The 24,770-nt window shown below is 31.5% G+C and overlaps 2 protein-coding genes across 2 annotated transcripts; both read left to right on the top strand.

The window, feature by feature from the left end:
* The first annotated feature begins 38 nt into the window (after positions 1-38).
* Positions 39-2,609, top strand: LOC111701130 (DENN domain-containing protein 5B). Its single transcript, XM_023472294.1, has 4 exons — positions 39-146; positions 372-454; positions 2,024-2,126; positions 2,510-2,609. The coding sequence occupies exons 1-4, from the start codon at positions 131-133 to the stop codon at positions 2,590-2,592; spliced, it is 285 nt and encodes a 94-aa protein (XP_023328062.1). The 5' UTR covers positions 39-130; the 3' UTR covers positions 2,593-2,609.
* Positions 2,610-3,151: 542 nt separating this feature from the next.
* On the top strand, positions 3,152-23,032 carry LOC111701126 (DENN domain-containing protein 5B). Its single transcript, XM_023472289.1, has 13 exons — positions 3,152-3,302; positions 3,717-3,823; positions 5,765-5,841; positions 9,142-9,208; positions 11,726-11,798; positions 12,228-12,272; positions 14,968-15,077; positions 15,174-15,267; positions 15,992-16,063; positions 17,650-17,717; positions 19,220-19,323; positions 20,960-21,086; positions 22,593-23,032. Exons 6-13 carry the CDS (start codon positions 12,249-12,251, stop codon positions 22,693-22,695), a joined length of 702 nt encoding a protein of 233 aa, XP_023328057.1. The 5' UTR covers positions 3,152-3,302; positions 3,717-3,823; positions 5,765-5,841; positions 9,142-9,208; positions 11,726-11,798; positions 12,228-12,248; the 3' UTR covers positions 22,696-23,032.
* Positions 23,033-24,770: the final 1,738 nt, after the last annotated feature.

Below are 24,770 nucleotides of genomic sequence, written 5' to 3'. Positions count from 1 at the left end.
CCCCCCCCATGAAAGATTTAAACTATTTTATTTGTTTTCAGAGCGTATTTGGGCGCATGGATTGAACGCGCGGCATAGAAAATCTGCTCTCTGGTGCTTTCTCTTCAAGTTTATTCATCACAATGAAAACATGCAGAAAATAAAAGGGAATCAGCAATTTTAATGAGCAAAAGAACATTGGTTTTCTAAATATTGCATTCTCATTCACAGGAATTTGAACAAATATCACATGGTTAAACGTTGAATGTTTTATAAGACTATGACTGTGTATATTTAAAGGTTGTTAAAGAGAATTTTTCTTTCATAACATGTGTGAAACACCAAGCTGAAGCATTTCTTAATTTTTTCTATTAAAATTGATTGATTTATAGGGTCCCTGGGAACACAAGCTTTTTGTGTTCCTTTGATTACAAGCAAACCATTTCTCCTTCCTGATCATGCCAGGCCTGTACAGGTAAACTATTCCTTCCTAATCATACCAGGCCTGTACAGGTAAACTATTCCTTCCTGATCATACCAGGCCTATACAGGTAAACTATTCCTTCCTGATCATACCAGGCCTGTTACAGGTAAACTATTCCTTCCTGATCATACCAGGCCTATACAGGTAAACTATTCCTTTCTAATCATACCAGGCCTGTTACAGGTAAACTATTCCTTCCTGATCATGCCAGGCCTATACAGGTAAACTATTCCTTCCTGATCATACCAGGCCTGTACAGGTAAACTGTTCCTTCCTGAACATACCAGGCTTGTACAGGTAATCTATTCCTTCCTGATCACCCCAGGCCTGTACAGGTAAACTATTCCTTCCTGATCATACCAGGCTTGTACAGGTAAACTATTCCTTCCTGATCATACCAGGCCTATACAGGTAAACTATTCCTTCCTGATCATACCAGGCTTGTACAGGTAAACTATTCCTTCCTGATCATACCAGACCTTACCAGACCTGTACAGGTAAACTATTCCTTCCTGATCTGATCATACCAGGCCTGTACAGGTAAACTATTCCTTCCTGATCATACCAGGGCCAACCAAGGTTGTGTAATAAGGTTTGATGCTCCGAATGCGCCCCAATGTATGTAAAGACGACCTTAATAGCAAGGGACACTCTAAATCTTCATATTACGTCACTAAAAAGTCCGTTTCTTGCCAATCATTTTAATAGAATTTTATTTTTAAAACATTTTTTTATTTTACGAAATGTATTTTAAGAACCCATATTTAAAGAGAGAAAAAAATTGCATTTCTAAAATTTATATCTGCTGTTACTTTGCATTAATTCTGCATTCATCATCATACAGGATTTAGTTCAATTCTGTAGAAATGAAAAAAGAAAATATGAATTTGGGGAATATGGAACTCATGGGATGGGTTTTTAAGAACTCAATTTACGTCAATAGCTGAATGAATTCTCAAATATTTATTATTTTATTTACTTTTAATAAGTAAAAATATTAAGACAAATGTTTTTTTTTTTTAATTTTCTAGTTCTAGAAATCCTTTATTTTCCTCATAGTCGTAGCGCATATTTTTCTCAACATTTTTATTTCTTATAGAATATATCTACAAAAGGAATTAACCTTATTACCACTAAAACAATCAGCCATTAATTCTGCTGAGAAAGGAGAGTTTGATTCGGATTTCCAATTGGAAGAAAAATCGAATGAAAAAATAGGGTTTCCAGCGAAAAAAAACAATGCTACGAAAAAATGTTTGCTTTAATCTGGTTCGGAAAAAAAATACGAAAGAAAATTTTTGCGTAATGGCGCATTTTTTCTGGAAACCCTAATGCAATATGAATGAATGAGGTTGGGAAGAAACAGGAGAATTAGACTCTATAAAGAAAGTCCGAGGGAATGAAGAACATTTGACGTTTGACGCTTTTGTCATTTTTTTGTATCAATTGTTTGTTTTTAGGTAGTAAAAGAAAGTCCAAGAACTAGAAAAAACAAGGGAATGAAAAACATGTTGAATGCAGAGATTGGCGTTTATGTAATTAGTTTTTATTTGTTTTTAGGTAGTATGCCTACCCCCAAGGCCTGGTGAAGTGGGAATGGATATGAATATACTTGCAATCATGCATAATGTTACAACTATTCATGAAATAAAAACTGAAATAGGTAATTCTGTCCCGCATATACATATGTAACATATTAATTATTTTTTACATTCTACATTGAACATTGCACAAATCTGCAATTTATGTAACTTGAAATCATCCAATTAATATCAAATATGTTGTCTATTAAAGTAATGATCAACATTTTACATCATAAATAACAAAGATTTTAATCAGTTTTGGCAAATATTTTACATTATAAATTAAGATCTAAAGCTTGAGGTTTTGAACCAACTCCCCCTGATATGGAAGTATATCGTGTAGGATATAGCAGAGCTTGAGGTTTTGAACCAACTCCCCCTGATATAGAAGTATATCGTGTAGGATATAGAAGAGCTTGAGGTTTTGAACCAACTCCCCCTGATATAGAAGTATATTGTGTAGGTTATAGCAGAGCCTGGATAAGGTTGGCCCTGGAGCAGAAAGTTCTTGCCTCCCATCTCTCCGCAATGCTCAAGGAAATTTAACCAAAAATACTTAACATTCAAAATATTTTTCTATTTTAGTTTAATCTTAAGACATTCTGTAGTAGGGAGACTCATGAATTATATTATCTTTTTATCTGTAAAAGAATTCATAAACTAATGTAAACCTAAATTTTTCGTAGAAAAGTATTTATGTGAAGTTAACCCTATTCCTGCTGGGGGGGGGTCAATTTGACCCCCCCCTGTAGTTTTTTTTACTGAAAAAAAGTATAGAAAAATAAAGCTATGAACCCCAGTCTTAAAATTCTTGGTAATTTATGTTCACCCCTGTTTCTCTTGCATTATTAAGTATCAATGTTCTTTTCTAAACCCTTCATTTAACTGTCTTTATTCTTAGTATTGCTGAATTCCAAACAGATTGTTATTATGATATGTGTTGTTTCTTGGAATTGTTTTTATTTAATTATTTCGCTATTTCAGAAAAAAATCGTGGAACTTTTTTTTGCACTTTTTCACTTTGGCATTATTTCACCATACTCTTGTTTTGTCTAATTATTTGTACTTTACTACCCCGTAGAATTCAATTACGCTGATACACAGTTCCTTTAATAAACGCGACATTTTGCTTGTATAAATGTAATGTTGTTGCTGCTTGTTATCAGGAGCAGACCCTGTACTATCTACAGGATCTCAACGCCGTAGATTTTACATGTTTTACCAACGCTTACTTTAACTCGTATATACTTTACCAGGTAATTGGAGGAGTTTTTTCATTTTATGGCAAGTTTTTTTTCACTAAGGGAATGAATTTTTTAAGTATAAATTTTACGTAAAAATTACAAATTTTCAATTTTTCACTTTCACCTGAATTTTCAAAAACCCATTACCCCCCACTCCCCACCACACACACACATATTAATAAATAAGAAATGAAATTTGAGGGTTTAGGAATTTTTTAATTTTCAGTTTGATATAGAATGCTTTTTGTGAATCACAACAACTTTCTAAAATTGTAGATAAAAATTGTTGGAAAAAGTGGTTTGTTCATATTTACACCGTCTGAAACCTTTTCTAGGGATTTCAAATGAACTTTGAATTATATAAGAAGGAATAAATTCTGAGGGAAAAATACTCATGTGAAAATTTTTTTATTTTTTGCTTTTTAGGTATTAATATTTCCGTCCCAGAAGTCTGGGAATAGCTTGAGCTCTGCTAATATTTGGGTTCATGTTGTGGGATCACATACAGAAACAGAGTACCTTCATATACCCAGGTATCTTTCTCTCATATATATATTTATATATCCATATAAATAGGAATGCACAATTTTTAAATATGTATTTTAAAATGCCAGGGTCAAAATCAAATATAGGGATCAGTGTTACTAGCTGAAGGGCCCGGCGTTAGCCGTGAAAAAAAATGTTTTTAAAAAAAAATTGAAAAAATAAATCGATTTTTTATAGCCTTTAACACTCCCCGGCCACCCATGAGTGTCCACAAAAAAATTCAGTCCAATTGGTCCTGCCGTTTGGCCGTCTATACGCAATATATATATGAATATCTTGTTTTATTATTTAAACTAAAAATGTTTGCACGAATCATAAAAATCGGTTGATTAAAAAATAATCTGCGAAAAATATTAGTAATAATCTGTTCCAAGTCGCACTAAATCTGACTAAAATGGAAACGTGGAATTTTTTATTAAAAAGTCATTGAAAAGTAATTAATAATGTAAGGATTTGTGAACAGCACATGCATTTTTCATGTTATAATTCTTAACCTTAGATTTGGTGCAGATTTGCACTCATCTCTGAGATATTGACATTTCCTTCATAGTTCCAAACCAAATATCATATTTCAGTAACACGAGTAAATAACATTAAAAGACAACACTGAAACCTAGTCATCAAATTTTTAGACAACCTCGACTTTTAAAGTGTCGAATTGCCTTTGTCTTGGGATTTACCTCCGCAATTTGTAATAAATACAGTACAATCCTATAGTTATACATTTAAACATACCTAGATAAATTACATTGTACATTGTCAGTAAATCTAAATTCGCTTATCCTTAACATGTAATGCGATTAGACTAGCTACGGATTGTGATAAGCTTTACTATGATTATATATATCTGCGCAAATCTTGTAAATACATATATTAACTTAACCTGTAACATAGATGTCTAAATACACGTCAGTTGGAATAGACTCCGCTTTGATTACTGTGTGAGAGTAATTACTTCTTGGTTAGTGAACAAGAAGCGTCCTGAATCCCTCTCTATTGAAAGGTAGAACTTGATGGGGAATTGATAGTTTACAAGCTTGTGTCCGTATTGACATTGATAGCTAACGAGATCGTTCTCGTGTTTGGCATTGATAGCTAACAAGCTTGTGTCTGTGTTGACATTGATAGCTGACGAGATTTTTCCCGTTTTCGGCATTGATAGCTAAAGAGCTTGTGTCTGTGTTGATATTAATAGCTGACGAGATCGTATCCGTGTTTGTAGGACTTCACATGGCCTGTTTATGGTCAGTCAGAATCTAAAGAACAAAAGAATCTAGTAGATAATAATTATAAATTTTTTAAACTTTGCAGCTTATTAAACTTAATCCTGTGGAGGGGGGGGGGGAATTTGACCCCCCCCCCCTTCCCTCCCGCAGTTATTTATACATAACTCAAAAAGAATTGGTTTGAGGCTGCTGAAATTTTCTGACTTTTCCTAAATACTCTTAGTCCTCCCTGTAGATCTTCTAAAAACGGCCTTTTTTATTGTAACTGCCTGAGTCCTCAGGCACGCTGCCTGAATGACTACTTTTTTCTGTAACAAACTAAATCTTTGATTGAACCCTCTTTCAGTTGTCAGACGATTTTTAGTTTTTTGGAAAGTTTATGACAAGGAAACACAGTGCACAAGTTTTGCCAAGAAATTTTTGCAAACTATTTGCCTACCACTGTAAAAGAAGTTTGCACATTTTTAATTTTTCCTAATTAAACATTTTGCATATTTAAAATGGCATGGTCAAGGATTTTTCAATAATATATTTTATTTGCAGATTCTAAAAGTAGAGCCTAAGAGCTTTCCAATGATCTATCATTTTTTATATTTGGACATCAAACATTGAATTTAGAGGGGGTTTTCAGCAGGGATAGGGTTAAAACTGACTGACGAGAAAAAATTGACAGAGAAAAAACTTTAAATATACATTTTTCAGGGGAATCATTCATTTCTCGTTCTGGACTAAAAACTTGGGAATTTTAACATCTCTGAGGATAGGACACGATAATTCAGGTAATTTTTCTCTTTGCTCACCATCTTTTTTCTTAACTTAAGCAACTGTAAGCTTAATTTCAAGTAACCCTTCATGAAAAGACGGCAATTTCCGATACCGTTGTTCTGACTCTAAAAGTGTTTTTTTCTGCGAGTTTCTCCATTTCAAGAAATGCGCAAATCAGTTTTAGAGAGAAACCACAAATGAAAATAAACATTTCAAAGAAACAACACCATTGATATTTATAATTCATATTTGATCAGACAAAGCTTTCAAGGGTACCATTGGAAAGCGGGCATTAACATCTTTAGAAGTTAGTCACTTGAAATTACACGTACAGTCCCTTTAAGATAGTGACAATCGTGTGGATATTAAGTTAATCTTGAACAATTGAATTCGATATCCAATGTGATATCTCAAATAAATTCGTGAGATATAAAACAGAAATAAAATTAATCTTGAGATTAGGCTAACATGAAGATAAATGATTAATCTCCAGATTCAAAACACAAAAGTTCTGAATTGTTTTCGTTTTTGGTTTGTAGAGTGGATGTTGGGTACAATCTCATTTTCTTAAGTTTAAAAATGTGAAAGAGATTGATTGTTCTTTTGTGGCCAAATTTATTTTTATCCATAAATGTATGCTGGTTAATAATTATTATTGCATCCCGTGACCCGTGACGTGTTCTAATTATGAATTCCATAGCTGTGTCAGTCATGAAGATATTTGGCAGGCAATCATATTTTTTGATTGGACGAAGTAATATATGTATTTTATTATTAGATCTTTAATTAAAGGGACTATTCACACATTTGACAAAATTGAAGGGACTATTCACACATTTGACAAAATTAAAGGGACTATTCACACATTTGACAAAGTTAAAGGGACTATTCACATATTTGACAAAATTGAAGGGACTATTCACACATTTGACAAAATTAAAGGGACTATTCACACATTTGACAGAATTAAAGGGACTATTCACACATTTGACAGAATTAAAGGGACTATTCACACATTTGACAAAATTAAAGGGACTATTCACACATTTGACAAAATTGAAGGGACTATTCACATATTTGACAAAATTGAAGGGACTATTCTCACATTTGACAAAATTAAAGGGACTATTCACACATTTGACAAAATTAAAGGGACTATTCACACATTTGAAAATATTAAAGGAGTTATTCACACATTTGTCCAAATTAAAGGGACTATTCACACATTTGAAAAAATTTACAAATTTAATGGAATAATATTAAAATTGATAAATTCCATATGAAGGTTGAGCAAAAAATCAGGTTAAAGAGATTATTTAAACGTTTAAAAAATATGGATAGACATATATATAAAGGGATTTTTTCATATATTTGATTCATTTAAAAAGATTTTTTCATAAATTTGATTTATTTAAATGAATTTTTCACACATTTGATTCATTTAAAGGAATTTTTTACATATTTGATTCATTGAATGGACTTTTTCACACATCTGACTGATGTAAAGGGATTTTTTCATACATTTAATTCATTTAAAGGGATTTTTTCACACATTTGATTCATTTAATGGGATTTTTCACACATTTGATTTATTTAATGGGATTTTTCATACATTTGATTTATTTAATGGGATTTTTCACACATTTGATTTATTTAATGGGATTTTTCACACATTTGATTCATTTAATGGGATTTTTCACACATTTGATTCATTTAAAGGGATTTTTTCACACATTTGATTCATTTAATGGAAATTTGCACACAATTGACTGATGTAAAGGGATTTTTTCATGCATTTAATTCATTTAAAGGGATTTTTTCATACATTTGATTCATTTAATGGGATTTTTTCACACATTTGATTTTTTTGATGTGATTTTTCCACATTTGATTTATTTAATGGGATTTTTCATACATTTGATTCATTTAATGGAAATTTTCACACAATTGACTGATGTAAAGGGATTTTTTCTTACATTTGATTCATTCAATGGGATTTTTCTAACATAGACAAATATAAAGGGATTATGTTTAAATATTTGATAGAAAAAACTACATAAAGTAAGAACCAGGAAGCTGTGGAATAGGAAGACGATATTAAAGAAATTTTGTGTATTTGATGCTATTACAAGGCAATAGCAATTGTGGTGTCTCATGTTCAGTGCACAATTTAAAGTCAAAACTTAAGTCTATTCCAGAGTTCTCTGGTTCTCACTGAAGTAGTAGTAACAGGAGTGTGTATATTTTTGATAAATCATTCCGCCCCCCCCCCCCCCCTTTTAAAATCATTTTTATTCTAGATGCTAGGTATGTGTGCTGCTTTGCACTGTAATGAAATCAATTAATTAAAATCTGCGGAACAATTAATTAATTAAAAAGTTGACAATAACAAGTAAAATATGCAACATGTAAAAAAAATAAGTTCCGCAGCAGGCGGATTCAGAAGCCTAGGGCTGGCTTAGCAGGGCCCCTCTGGTTAACTAATTTTCTAATGATAAGAAAAATATCTTTCTATGTAAATTTATAAGAAATAACAACTTACGTTTCTATAGAGTAATATATTTTTCCATTTAATTCTATTCTCAAGAGTATAGAGAACAAACTTTCACTAAGATATGTCATACAGGGTGTCCCATAAAACATTACAGTTCTTATATTACTGTTTTAGCCATAAAATACCGTTAGCAGTTTATTTCACAAAAAAATTGAAAAATATTTTTTCTTTGAAATCAATTTTACTATAATATAGTATCAAAGAACTTAACAAATTATGGAAGAAGACATTTAAAACTATTCAGCAATTGTCATGGTTCGTAGGACACCCTGTATATTCCTAAACATCCATAAGAATGGGTAGAAATTATACACCCCTGTATTTTCTTTACATAAGTGTCAGTGATAACAGCATGAAAATTTTAACTTTTACATTAAAGAAATAATATTCTTTTTCATGTAGTTTGCTTCTAAAAATGAAGCTCAGAAGCATTATTTAACAGAAAATAATTTATCAAAAATTATCAAAATGTCAAAACGTATTTGAAGAAATTTTTATTCAGAATTTAAAGAAGCAAAATGAAAATCCAATATTTTTACTTTTTCTAAAATATCACTTGAATAAAATATTTTAGTTGTTAGTTCTTCAGAACATTCTGACGTAAATTCAATAGAATACTAAATGTCTCGATCTCGAATGTTACGTTATTCTTTACCTTTAGTAAGACATCAAACGAAAACCTTTGCACAAAAATTTTCTTTCGAATTTCGCAAACTTTTTCGCGAAAGTGCGCATTTAAATAATATAACTATTTGTGAAGGTTTAACCCCAAACTGGCTGGTGGAGCATGTTTTGATCAAGAACGAATTCACCGGACACAGCTACAAGTTAGTATCTAATCATTCTGTTTTAAAATCACCGGACACAGCTACAAGTTAGTATCTAATCATTCTGTTTTAAATTCACCGCACACAGCTACAAGTTAGTATCTAATCATTCTGTTTTAAATTCACCGGACACAGCTACAACTTAGTATCTAAAAATTCTGTTTTAATTCACCGCACACAGCTACAAGTTAGTATCTACATTCTGTTTTAAAATCACCGGACACAGCTACAAGTTAGTATCTAATCATTCTGTTTTAAATTCACCGCCCACAGCTACAAGTTAGTATCTACATTCTGTTTTAAAATCACCGGACACAGCTACAAGTTAGTATCTAATCATTCTGTTTTAAATTCACCGCACACAGCTACAAGTTAGTATCTAATCATTCTGTTTTAAATTCACCGGACACAGCTACAAGTTAGTATCTAATCATTCTGTTTTAAATTCACCAGACACAGCTACAAGTTAGTATCTAATCATTCTGTTTTAAATTCACCGCACACAGCAGCAAGTTAGTATCTAATCATTCTGTTTTAATTATTACTTAATTATGATCCAATTTTCTCCTAAGAGCTAAAACAACAGAACTTTAAAACATCGTCAGTTTCAGGGGTGCATATGTTTTCCTGCAGCAAAAATGCTCAGAGCTGAAAACTTTTGAATGGGACAACCTTAATCCCAATCAGTTAATTAATCTGGAGATTAATAAGAAGAGAGGAACACGCCTCATTTAATCTGGAGATTAAGCATTGATTTCGATATCCACCATTCTAAAGTTTTCAGCTCAGAGCTTTTAACTTTAGAATCAGGATTAATGCTTAATCCTCTCTTTTTGCTAATCTCGAGACTAACATAATCTCGAGATTATGTTAGTCTCGAGATTAATTATTTAGATCAACAAATTTGATTCAAAGAACGCCAGATTTGTTCGTTTTCTTGACTGGAAGGGCCTTCACTTAATCTCAAACGTATTATTACATATTTTTTTTTTACCGATTAATTTTCAAAATGACAACAAATTCTTTATTTGTTAGAAATTGCGGAGGTCTCTCATTCGATAGAATTTATTTTCAAGGCTGTCAATGGTCATTACAATTTATAATTTATATTCCTGCACTCTCATTGGAGAAAACAATGTACGGATATCCAAAGAGAGAGAAAAAGAGTGGATTAAGGACTAAGATTAAAAGTTTCCACAGTGGATATTCGGATTAAGTAGTTGGGATTAAAGGTTATCCATTCTAAAGTTCCCAGCTCAGGTCACTTTGTAGAGAAACCACTTAAATAAAAAGAAATCATTTTTTTAAATTAAAAACATTGAGTTTAAGGGTACCAATGTGAATAGGACATTGACATCTTTGCATGAAGAGTTCATTGAAATTTAAATCGTTTTTTAGAAAGGATTTTTAAAATGGTGTGCAAGGCTATTATAATCTTTGCAAGATTGAATGGGAAGGTATATTGGACTTTTACTAGCAATAAGTGGGAAGACGGGGTTAAATGGATTTTTTTATTGCAGCATAACATAGAAGAAAAAGGGAGAAATGGAATTTTTATTATTCTGGTCTTCTAGATCCGCGGCTGATGGGTTTTGGCGGAATTATGGTCGACCATTTATTTAAATACATTCTTTTATTTCATTTATTTTTTTGCAAGCCTTTCGTATTGTATATTTTCTAAGGCTCAAGATGCAGCACAACACCGGTTTCTAGAAATATTTAAAAATGCTTAAAACGTAAACCCATTACTGTTTACTCTGGACAAAACTGTAAGAACAACTATCTGATTTTCTCTCATTTGCACCGAGAAAACTACTTAACGGAAACTTTAAAGTGTCAGTTTCACTCTCTAGTGATCTAACAGTTTTTTGACAAGATCAAACCAAATTCTGAACCCTTTGACTGACTTTCTTTTTCCAATTTGAGGCCCATCCTCCTAATCTTATTTTAGCACAAGTATATTTAGGCATTTTCTATTTTTGTCCGTAAATTATTAACAAAACAACCCATGGTTAAACATACTCATTGTACTGTACCGTACTAAGCAGTATTGTATTGTTTTGTACTGCATTGTATTGTATGGTATTGTATTGTACGGTATTGTATTGTATGGTATTGTATTGTATGGTATTGTATGGTATTGTATTGTATGGGTTTGTATTGTATCTGCATTGTATTGTATTCTACTGAACTGAACTGAACTATACTGTACTGTACTATACTGTACTGCACTGTACTGTACTGTACTGTACTGTACTGTACTGTACTGTACTGTAATGTAATGTGTACTGTACTGTACTGTACTACACTGTACTGTACTGTTCTGTACTGTTCTGTACTCTACTGTACTGTACTGCACTGCACTGCACTGCACTGCACTGCACTGCACTGCACTGCACTGTACTACACTGTACTGTACTGTTCTGTACTGTTCTGTACTCTACTGTACTGTACTGCACTGCACTGCACTGCACTGCACTGCACTGTACTACACTGTACTACACTGTACTATATTAGGTTCCCCTGTGGAAGATGGCTGGGTAAGAATATAGATGATGGTAGTACTGAGAGATATCTGGTATCAACAGAGGTTAGAATTTATTATAATGATTAAACTAAAGAAAAAATGAAAAGGATGAATGAAAGAATGAAAAGGATAAACGAAAGAACGAAAAGGATTAATGCAAACATGAAAAGGACGAATGATAGAATGAAAAGGATAAATAAAAGGATGAATGAAGGTTGATTGATAGAAAGAATGAAAAGGATGAATGAAAGAAGGAAAAGGATTAATGAAAGAAAAGTATTGATGAAAGGGTGAAAAGGATGAACGAAAGAATAAAAAAGATGAATGAAAGAATGAAAAGAAAGAATGAACAGGATTAATGAAATAATGAGATGGATGAATGAAAGAATGAAAAGAATGGATGAAAAGGATAAATGAGCGGCGAATAAACGTGTGAATTAATCAATAAATCAAAAAATTGAAATAAGTTAAAAAATTAAGTTAAAATATTAGATCCCTGGAGTTCCCAGCTGCATGGAAATGAGAGAAATCGTCAAGGAACTTAAATCTATATTTTCAATATCATTTTAACCATATAATTCCCCGGTTATTTTTGTATAACTTAAATACAGGATGAGACTGTAAAGACGACTCAAAACTCTAAAAATATGACGATTTGAAGTTTTTTTTGGTTTCTGTACTCCATTGAGTATTTTGATGGTTTACTAAATGATTAAGCACAGAAATAAGCCAGTTTTAGCCTACAAGGAATCCTGAATGTAAGTAAATGGACTAGATAAATTCCGTACAATCGTCTCTGAAGTCTCATCCTTTGTAGGTAACCCTGTATGTCCAAGTTATTACCCTAATATCAATTTATCGAAGAGTTAAATTATTACGGTTTTAATTATTCTTTCCCAGCAATGAATGGGGCAGACGCATTCCACTTGGCCACTTGTCTACTCTTCCTTTCTAGAGTATAGAAGTGATATAATATTTTTAGTCAAAGTTTTTTTTCTAACATTTTGCATAATTGGAAATTTTTTCGGTTAATTTTAAAAACAATTTGAGTCAACTTTTTCTAGACTTTTTTCTAGTGCATATTACCTTCAATTAAAAAAAGAACCATTTATGAATATTTTTATTTCAGCACTACTGTTTTTAAAACGTGTTGTTTAAAGGGACTGGTGGCGTAATTTTAAATGGCAATCCATTTCAAAAGTGTCTGAGGGACATAATTTTTCCTTCCTTATATATACTGGATATATCTGCAAATCACTTTTACGGCGAACTATATTCCCTTTTTTTATACTTAACAGTTTATACTAAACATTTTATACTTTACAGTTTATACTTTGTAGTTTATACTTTGCAGTTTACAGTTTATACTTTACAGTTTATACTTTACAGTTTATACTTTACAGTTTATACTTTACAGTTTATACTTTACAGTTTATACTTTACAGTTTATACTTTACAGTTTATACTTTACAGTTTATACTTTACAGTTTATACTTTACAGTTTATACTTTACAGTTTATACTTTACAGTTTATACTTTACAGTTTATACTTTACAGTTTATACTTTACAGTTTATGCTTTACAGTTTATATTTGCAGTTTATACTTTACAGTTTATACTATACAGTTTATACTATACAGTTTATACTATACAGTTTATACTTTACAGTTTATACTATACAGTTTATACTATACAGTTTATACTTTACAGTTTATACTTTACAGTGTATACTTTACAGTTTATACTTTACAGTTTATACTTTGCAGTTTATACTTTACAGTTTATACTTTACAGTTTATACCTTACAGTTTATACCTTACAGTTTATACTTTACAGTTTATACTTTACAGAAAAAAAGCACAATTTTCCAGTTCATTAAATGTTTCCCAGAGTTTGCATAAACGACGCATTCATTTTTAATAAAAGGGGAAAAGATATTTTTAAGATTTTAATATTTAGTAAAAATCAAAAAACTGTTTATGCCGGGAAACCCACATTGGATGAGATGTTATACAGGTGCACTAGTCAAATGGGCGGCAAAGAAAGAAACAAATTTAACTCCTTAGTTTTAAAAAAGTTTAATGCTGATGAGTTCTGTGGAATGATATGAGATGTTTCGATCTACCGTAAAATCCAGGGATAATTTCAAGGATGCTCGAGGGGAGGAAAGCTTCAGCTGCCAACTTTTCCCAACTTTTCCAAAAGCAATTCTGAGTTGAAGCATTTTTCAAAATGCTTCTTTAAAAAAAAAAAGTTTATAGCTTGAGCGAGCTATGATTAGTCGTCTCAGAAATCTCGCCTCTTGTGGGTAACACTGAAGCACTACAATCTCAATCCTTCTTTCAGGAAATATTTTTGTTTTTAAGTAAGACCTATAAAATAGAATTTTTATCCTGCGCTGTACTAGACCCATAGACAATTTATTTACAGTGACTGAGCGCCATAAATTCAAAATATTTAAAATCTCTTTTAAAACTCAATAAAGCTGATTGATTCCACAGATTGGTCTTTGGTTCAGGAAAGCTGTCACGTTAATTCGATTCCAAGATGATATGCCCAATTAAATATTAATTTATCGTTTTTGTCACAGCATGCCTTTTAAATAAAAAGTAAGGGGAAAAAAACAAAGTAAAATCTCTTAAAATTTTAAGTTTGTTGAATTTAACACGATTGAATTCAAACAGAACACTTGATTACTCCAGGGTGAAGACTGAAGACTGAGAACGCAATCTATAATCTTCAATCTTCAATTTTGACGTGATGTTTTATATACCAAATTCGCTCAGAACCAAGTTTTAACATGAAAGGGAATGTAAATTCAATTATGATTAGGCAGATAAATCTGCATAGAGAACCACAATTGAATATAGACAATTTTAAAACAGATAAAAGGAATACAGGTCTCTTGAAATTGTTCCTATACCTTGAAATTGTTCCTATAACTTGAAATTGTTCCTATAACTTGAAATTGTTCCTATAACTTGAAAGGGTTCCTATAACTTGAAAGGGTTCCTATAACTTGAAATTGTTCCTATAACATGAAAGGGTTCCTATAACTTGAAATTGTTCCTATAACTTGAAAGGGTTCTGTTAATTTGGAATCTGATTTTTATCTCTTTTTATATAGCCTCTTGACGTTTTTGAGCAGATGTCCAGAATTTGTTTTAAATTTAGATTATGGGGAAATGTGAGAAAACTGTTATTATAAAGTATAGATAAAGTTGGTTGCTAGGATTGTGCTGGGCCCCTTTCAACCCCCTCTCCTGCACTCTCCCTTCGGACTACAGGCTCCAGTCCTGATGATGTTGAGATACAGACAACGTTGGGGGAAGCTATTAATAGGTTTATATCTTAGAATAAATATATCTCTCCTTTATCATATTTTTTTTAATTTAACATTTTAGTTTTGACATGACGAATTTTACATTTTATTTTTAGATTAATAAAACATCATCACAAGAGTTTGAAAGAGAAGGTGTCCTGGGCCCAGCTGATGTGTGGAGAACTAGGCCTAGTCCATGCACTTATCCAGGTTTGTTTATTCCAAGAACATGACCCCCGGCCCCTACTAAGGGGGGGGGGGGACATTTTGTTTCAATATCATCCATAAGTGATACGGAACACTTAAATGTAGTCCAATTTTATTACAAGCGTACACTTCATTTCCCCTTCAGAAGTAAATAGCCCACTGAAAAAAGATTAATATCTCAATTAATAACTCAAAATCAATGAAATGTAAAAAAAAATTGAAGGTCCAAACCATAATTTTGATGATTTTAGCTTTGCATTGAAATTTCCAGGAACATATTAAAACAAAGATTAGAAAACGGCTGTTGCAATGTGCAGTGTGCGAAGTAAAAGAATTGAAAATTAAAAATGTACTTACTACTAATAGCATCTTCTTCCTTTGTTCTTTATATTTAAAATCTAAGTTGAAGGGTTGTCACCTCCCCTCCCCCCCCATGCCAAGTTACATTGGTTTTAGGCTTATCGTTGTAAAATATATATATTTGGAAACTTTCTTTTGTCTTTTCATTTTAAACAATTCCCAGAGCTTTCTTGAGCTGAGGCTGAAGCTTGGATTGAAGTAATAAAAAGCTGAACTTGAGTGGAGTTATGCAGGCCTCCTAAATTCTTTACTCTGTAAAGCAATTCTAGAAATTCAATTTTACCTTCAATAAGATCCTCTGGTAGACGGAGATGTTTTACACACTTTCATATTTAATTAATTTTAATATTTTTGTATCTAATTTTAGGTTTTCTCCTTTGGATTCAAATCTGCCAGATTATTTGGACGAAACCTTACGGTTTGGGACTTTTTTCTCAAGGTGATAATTTAATTGATTATCAATATTTTTATAATTAATATTGAAAATAATAATAATAATAATAATATTGTTAACGTTGTTGTAATGATTATAAAAATTTCCTGATTTCTGAATGGTTCATCAAGTTCATAAAAATAAGACAAAAAAAATCGAAAATTCTGCTTTGTTAAAAAGATTCAGAAAATTTTAAATAAATAACCTGGATCCGGATTCATTCATCCAGGATACGGATCCGCAATAAAATTAAATGGATCCTAAGCACTAGAAACTATTATGTGAATTATCAAAATTAAATGCTCTAATCCTCCTCGGATACTAGAGGAAAACTGATGCACCTTTTCTTGTTTACAAATACCGCTCAGAAAGAACTAGTTTCAATATGTACGTAGAGAATACGCAACCGCAATTAACTTTCCTTGCCTTATTATCCTGGGTCCTATGAAAATGATAACAACTCCACCAAATACAATAATAAACCGGTTCAATAAACTCAACTCTGTGGAAAATTATTTTTACTTAAGTCCTAAAGCTTGAGTCTTAAAATAAGTCTCTATGACAGCTTAGACCTAAGTCTTATTTTTGCAAATGTTTTAAATCGCGGGATTAGAAGGAGAATATAATCAAGAATCTATAAATAGCATTTAATCAATGATAACACTTTATTCTCTTATTTATAAAATCGGAAAACAAAGATTTTATAATTATTTTAGCAGTTTATTTAGTCTTCATAAGATAATTTTACCTTCAGTAATTTATTCTGTAAGTTATGAAAGTGAGTTTTGTTTTCAATTGCGGATTATACTCAAAAACGGGAAAGTGGGTTTTGTTTTGAAAACGCAACGATGAATCAGGATATGTTCGAAAAAAGAAAACCTGACATTGTCTTGAAACAATTAAGAGTTATAAGAAATTCTTCAATAAGTTTGATTCCAGATAATAGTTTTAAATTGGGAATTGTTGATCTCGTGATGCTTAATAAAAATGTTGGTTATAATTTATAGTTTTTATTATCGACTTTTACTCTCTAAATCCTAAAACCCCAGTCTTTCAATTTGTGCCCTTTTCTAACACTTAGTGTTAGAAATGGGCCAGGTTTTAGTTTTGGAACAAATGTCTCCTGAATATACGTTTTAAAAGATCTTCATGAGTTAAATAATTTTAGAGTGAATTCCAAATTTTCCAAGTGTTAGTTTTGGAACTTATGTCCCCTGCAATATACGTTTTAAAAAGAGTCATAAATAATACGAATTTTAAAATTTATTCATGATTTTTTACTTTTCAGAACATATTTAAGAGTCATAAGAATTTATTCTAAAGTCATACAAAATTAATAATTTGAAATATATTCATGAGTGCTTCATAACTTAGAATAGATTCAGAGTCTTAATTTTTTTGAATGATTTCAAGAGTTTCAGAACATATCCGTAAAAGTGCATATATTTTAGAACATTCAAAGAACTTTTATTATAGAACATATTTAATAGTATATACATGATATAGAATATATTAATACGTCTTTAGTTCATAAATTTATTCATGAGATTATGTTTTTTTTTATGTTCCAATTTATGAAATATCTATTTTAGGTAACATTTGATTTCAACCAATCACAGGGCTCCTCTGCACTCAACTCTTCACCTCAAGCCTCACCCAGGTAGGTTTGGTTTGGTTTGAACTGGTTTGGTTTGGCTTGGTTTGGTTTTTGGTTTGATTTGGTTTGGTTTGTTAAGCTTTGATTGGTTTGGGTTTGACTTGGTTTGGTTCATTTTATATAGTTTTTAAATTGTTTGAGTTCGTTTGAGTTCCTTTGAGTTCGTTTGAGTTCTTTTCAGTTCCTTTGAGTTCGTTTTAGAATAGCATGTAATAGTAAGTAAATAGAATAGTAAAGATTGGTTTAGTCTGGTTCAGTTCAGTTTTAATTTATCATGTGTAAATTGTGCTTGGTTTATTTGTTTATATCAACAATAAAGACGACTTTTGTTTTCAAATTTTTTATTGTTAACGAGCTTTTTTCTATCTTTACGTTTACAAGTAATCAAAGAAAAGCTTCTTTTTAGTTTTCAAGAATAAGATTGGGTTAGTTTAGTTCAGTTTAGTTGTGCTTGATTGGGTTGGATTTGGTTTGGTTTTGTGTAGTAACGTTTGGTTTGGTTTGGTTTGGTTTGGTTGGATTTGGTTTGGTTTGGTTGGATTTGGTTTGGTTGGATTTGGTTTGGTTTGGTTGGATTTGGTTTTGCTTGGTTACGGATTACAGGATACATTAGTTGCAAAACTAGATAATTTAGTAACCTTTTTTTGAGAAAATCTTTTACAGTATTCGGATCTTACAGAGAAATGCATTTAAACACACATTGGAAATATAATGGAAACCTTTGAGATTTCAGTTTTTCCGGAAATTAAATTCAAATCTTGCAAGAAAAATGTGTGAAAAAAACAAACCTAAATCTAACAAACTACCAACCTTGCACGAACATTGTGTTCGAAAATTTGAACATTTTTAAACTAAAAATTCATGATATTGAACTGCCCTAATGGATCAATATATCTTTTCAGTGTGGTGGCGAAGGAATAATTAGTTTTATTAAAACATAAACCCTGTGCTAGATTAAAATGGATTATGGATTATATAGATTCTAATTTAGTTTATAAATGTTGTGGTTTGAGTAAACTTTCTCCCAGGCAAATTTAGGAAAATTTTTTTTGCTAAGGGTTTTCAAGAATATTGGGAAACTCTAATATGTCTAATTCTTTAATACAATTTTATGAAAAATTCTTATTTTATCTCAAATGAAATTCTTCTATAAAGGGAATGAAAGTGTAGTTTAAAGTGACCCTCCATGAAAAGAAATAATGCCCGACTTACAACGGTACCCTTGAAACCTTCATCTGATCAAAAAAGTGGAAGAGATCGTCGGTTTTCTGACATGGTTAATTTCTGTTAATCCTTCATTTTAAGCAAAAAGTGCGCAAGACATTTACACAGAGAAACCGCAAATGAACATTAACAGTTTAAGAAACAAAAACATAGATTTCTAATTCATTCAAGAACACTGATCAGACAAAGCTTTTAAGGTACCGTTGTAAATCGGCCGGGTATTGCATAGAGGGTCAATTGAAATTATGCTTACAGTCCCATAAAAAGGTTGTATTGTTTAGGAAAAGCTCTGATAGGCAGACAAGTACAGTACCACGTACTACACAATTAAGAAGGATGTACACGAGACTTATTACAAGGATTGAAACTACATGTACCCGACTCGGTAATTTCATTTTTCTACACAATTTGTACAGTACTGCACAGTACAGTGTTACACACAAAGATTAACAATTAAAAAGTCTTGAACTATTGAAGAACAACAATATTAAAATGTATGTTAAATCTGATACTGTAAGTATTAAATAATAGGCCGGGCTTGAAATTACTATTACAATATTTGTAAACAAAACTGAATTTTTTATCGTTTTATTATTGAAACTTCAATCCGCTCCTGAAGTCTTAGGCCATCCCTGCAACTTATGATTTGATGTTATCATTGTGTTTTCAGTACTGTGATAACCAGAAATCTCTGGAGGATTAAGACGACTTTTAAATGAAGTAATAACTTTTAAATGAAGTTATAACTTTTAATAGGCCAATGTGCATGAGGCACAGGAATTGTGAACTGTAACATCATCAAATACACTTCAATATTGCTTTAATGTCGTCTTCCTATTTGATGGTTTTCTGGATATCACTGTAGCTTTGGAACCAAGTGTTGCCCAGGGTACTTACTACTTATAGTTACTCCCGCCGTGGGAACTAATGTTTTGCTTTATAAGTGGACCCACTTAGAATCTCATAACCAAGCTAAGAAGATTCCCGTGGTTCTCTCGAGTTCCCCAATCAAAATTTGAGGCAAATCGGTCACGGGTTCCTGAGTTATGATCGGAAAAACAAACATACAGACAAACAGAAATAACAACTTATATACATAGATACTAAAATCGTTTGTGATAGGTCAAACACTATAATAGGATTTCTTCTACTCTCAAGTTGACTAATGAATATATTCCGAGGTCTAGTAAAAAGGACTTATTCTGTAACCAGTAATTACCCACTGCAGATTACATCTATACAAACATCATTTCTTACTTACACTGTCAATATAACCTTTTCCCCAGATAGAGAGATAGAGAGATAGAGAGATAGAGAGATAGAGAGATAGAGAGAGATGAGAGAGATGAGAGAGATGAGGGAGATGAGAGAGTTGAGAGAGATGAGAGAGATGAGAGAGATGAGAGGGATGAGAGAGATGAGAGAGATGAGAGGGATGAGAGGGATGAGAGAGATGAGAGAGATGAGAGAGATGAGAGAGATGAGAGAGATGAGAGNGATAGATAGATAGATAGATAGATAGATAGATAGATAGATAGATAGATAGATAGATAGATAGATAGATAGATAGATAGATAGATAGATAGATAGATAGATAGATAGATAGATAGATAGATAGATAGATAGATAGATAGATAGATAGATAGATAGATAGATAGATAGATAGATAGATAGATAGATAGATAGATAGATAGATAGATAGATAGATAGATAGATAGATAGATAGATAGATAGATAGATAGATAGATAGATAGATAGATAGATAGATAGATAGATAGATAGATAGATAGATAGATAGATAGATAGATAGATAGATAGATAGATAGATAGATAGATAGATAGATAGATAGATAGATAGATAGATAGATAGATAGATAGATAGATAGATAGATAGATAGATAGATAGATAAAAATGATTATATTTATCACTTTTGCTCAGTCTACTCTTCACTTAAACCAACTACTTCACTATTTCTACAGATCACTACATTACTGTATGTGATCACTATGTACTTGTGTAGGTAAGGATGATAAGTTCCAGCTGTTTGTGTGTCTGGCAGTTCATGATCGTCTTCTACAGAGGATAGTAGCGGATCTAACCAAAGCAGTGGCAGCTATTCAACTTTACGATGAATTTAGTTTTCTCAGGTAGAACATAGATTCAGCCTGCTTATAAACAGTCTCATACATTTTTAAGATGAGGTCGACTTTGAAGTGTCGCAACGACTTGAGCTTAGATTTTACCATTCTAACTCATTTCTACTTTTCTATAGCCCTATACATGTACATTTTAGCAATATAAAGCACATATTGTTTCATTTGGTTTTTAAGAAGTAATTGGCAAAACTCTCATCGTTTTTTCTTGAACAAGAGGGGAAAGAGTTTAAAGGCTCAGTTGTAAGAAATTAACCAAAAATAGGGGAAATGTCAAAACATAGGAGATTTTTTCTGTGGCAACATATGGCGGAGGGTTAACATTTTATTGAGGCATATCAGGACTGTTAATAATAACAAAGAATGTTAGGAAATCTCGGAACTTTTCCTTGGTAATTTATCTTGGTAGTTGGTAAATTATCTTTTGCTCTAAGGTAAATATAGTCATTAATGCATAATACATGTACAAAAATTCCGGTTCTTTCTGATTATCACGGTAAATAAACTAGATAAAAAGTAAATTATTATAAAGAAGGTAAGTTATCTGGTTTCAATGGAAAATTTTCTTATGTGAGGGTAAATTATCTGGTGTCAAAGTAAATTATCTGGTGTGAAGGTATATTATCTGGTGTGAGGGTAAATTATCTGGTGTGAGGGTAAATAAAGTACACTAAAATAAACAAATGAACAAATTGAATTTTAGTTTTAGCTTTGAGATATTAAAACTAATTTGCGAATTCCTCAAACTTAGGTTTGTGCTGAGATTGATAAAATTTTGATTAATTTTATAATATACTATTCTGAAGGGCCCAGCGTTGCCCGTGGGGGGAAAAATAAGATTTTTTAGCCTATGACACCCCCAGGCTATACATGAGTGTTCACAAAAAATTTCAGCCCGTTCGGTCCAGCCGTTAGCCCTGCCAGAGGGAACATATATACGAATGTTATTATATAAATAAACGTTATTTTAATTGATTGAATAAGTGTTTAAGAGTCGCCTAGGATTCCATTTAGGGATCCTGAATTCAAGTTGGGCCAGGTCTCTTGACCAGCTGATGTAAATTTGGATAAAGAAAACCGGTCAATAGAATTTACCAAATTCTGCCATTTTGAAAAATCTTAGGTTGAAAGAAATTTGCTTTAAACTAAAATCATTTAAGAAAATTTGGTTTCATTTTTGTAAATTGAGTTATAGGAAAAGTGTTAAGTTTACTCTTTTACTTTTTTATCTAAATGTTATGATTGATTGATTAATTACCTACTAATTAATATATATTGACCGATAGACTGATTGATTGATTATTTAATATATTGATTGATTTATTGATTGATTGATATAATACTTGTTTGTATACGAGTGTTTGAATGATTCGTTGATTTATTGATGTATTGGTTGATTGAATTATAATATATTAATTGATTTATTGTTGATATATTAACTGATTGACTGATTGATTGATTGATTGATTGATTGATTGATTGATTGATTGATTTTTTAAGGGATCCGACCCTGGCTGGTTTTATCATCCATGTATTGGAGGCGTTAACCCCTGTTGAGGTCCCGGTAGATCCAGCCATGAAGAAAACTCTAGAACTTCAGTAATTTACAATACTTAAAACCACCCCCTTCCTGATAACTATATCTAGAGAACTCTAGAACTTCAGTAATCTACAATCTACAAAACCACACCCTTCCTGATAACTATATCTAGAGAACTCTAGAACTTCAGTAATCTACAATCCACAAAACCACACCCTTCCTGATAACTATATCTAGAGAACTCTAGAATTTCAGTAATCTACAAAACCACCCCCTTGCTGATAACTGTATCTAGAGAACTCTAGAACTTCAGTAATCTACAATCTAAAAAACACCCCCTTGCTGATAACTATCTAGAGAACTCCAGAACTTCAGTAATCTACAATCTACAAAACCACACCCTTCCTGATAATTATATCTAGAGAACTCTAGAACTTCAGTAATCTACAAAACCACCCCCTTGCTGATAACTATATCCAGAGAATTATGAATACATTCTAGACTGATGGGCCGGTTGATATCCTTGAATTCTACAAAGTATTTAAGCTTTCTTGTACTGTAGTATAAAAGGATTGAAGGCTTCAATTTTTGAAAGTATACAAAAGCTAAGATACTCAAAGATATATTGCTTTTTGCTGTTAAGTCGTTACTCCACTCGAATACTTTGGATAACCTTGAAATACTTTGATCTAGCAAATTTACATTCATGAGTTTAATTTGCAATAAATATACAATGGAAAATACTTCTAAATAAATTGTAACAACAATTTAATTGGATCTATATCTTTTGAAGAAAAAAAACGTTCTAGACAAATTTAGTTCCGAGTGTGGTAGCATTCGATAAATCTAAAGACTGAATATGTTAAGAATTAATAATGTTAACATATTATAGAAATTAAATCAACTTCAATTCATTATCGCTATCAAAAATTGGGTTTCATAATTCAAAATTCGTTATAAAAAGTTTGTTTACAGGTACCTATAAAGATCAGTTTTTGATTGCATTTAGACATCTATTTGCAAATTCGGTTTTTAGTTTACCGAGATCAATTAAATATTGATATTTTGTTTTGTCTTCCCAATTTAAAGTTTGTATTAATCGTCTCAGAAAATAGGTTCTCTAGTCGTTATGTACTGAAGGTAGAATGCAGTTTAGTCCAAAAAAGCGTGTGGTATTGACGAGTTTTCATAAATCATAACATTCCGTTCGAATGCCGCTGTTTGTTGCAGAAATAAAGTTTCAATCAGTCATTCAACGCAAAATCACAAACAAGAGGAACTGTGTGATTAAACGAAAAATATTTTTGGTTTTTTAGTTTTTTAATGTTTGATGGCATTTGATGCGATAATGGTAACAGGAAATATAAACTTATGTATTGTACAGGATGTCTCTGAAAAAATGTGTTTCAGTTTATTCGCTATCTAAACGTATAAAATTCAGTAAACCTCATTTAGATGGCAATTATCCAAGTAAGGAATTATCGAAACCTGTAATTAAATGTGAAATTAGAAATTATAGCGGCCCCGCAATCCTGAGGGAAGGTCTGATAAGTAAAAACTCGTCAATACTGTATTTTGATAACCAACAAACAGTGAAAGAATTTTCGTAAATCCTAATTTATATTTCTCTTATAACTTGCTCTGGCCGTGAAATATTTGTTAAATTTGTTTTTATGTTTTTACTGATAAACATATTTCATTTAAACAGTTAAAAAAAAACTAAATTCTCAGCTGTGACACGGGTTGAAAGAAGGATTGAAGACTCCAATCATTTTGATTGCTTGTTGGTTATCCCTGTGTACGCCGTCAACTCTGAATTAACAATAAGAGTTTAAAGGTAGAAAAGCTTTATTAAACTTCTAAATTTAACATTTTTGTTTCGTGATGGAAGAGCCTGAAATTAAGTTTAATATGAAATGAAATGAAATGTTATGTATATGTTCACAATCCATGGTTTTCAAGATTCTTATTGTTTTAGATATTAAATATTTCTTCTTTCATGTTTTTTGTATTTATACTAATCTTATTGCCATAGAATCTCATCCTAGTCTTAACTTTTTATAATATTTATTTTGTATTTTCTTTATAATTGTGCGCAATTAATTCGTTGTCCGTGAATTTGTAATACTAAATTTAAA

The sequence above is a fragment of the Eurytemora carolleeae genome, unplaced genomic scaffold (assembly GCF_000591075.1).
Source record: "Eurytemora carolleeae unplaced genomic scaffold, Eaff_2.0 scaffold216, whole genome shotgun sequence".
Lineage (NCBI taxonomy): Eukaryota > Metazoa > Arthropoda > Copepoda > Calanoida > Temoridae > Eurytemora > Eurytemora carolleeae.
This window is presented reverse-complemented; position numbering and strand designations above follow the sequence as displayed.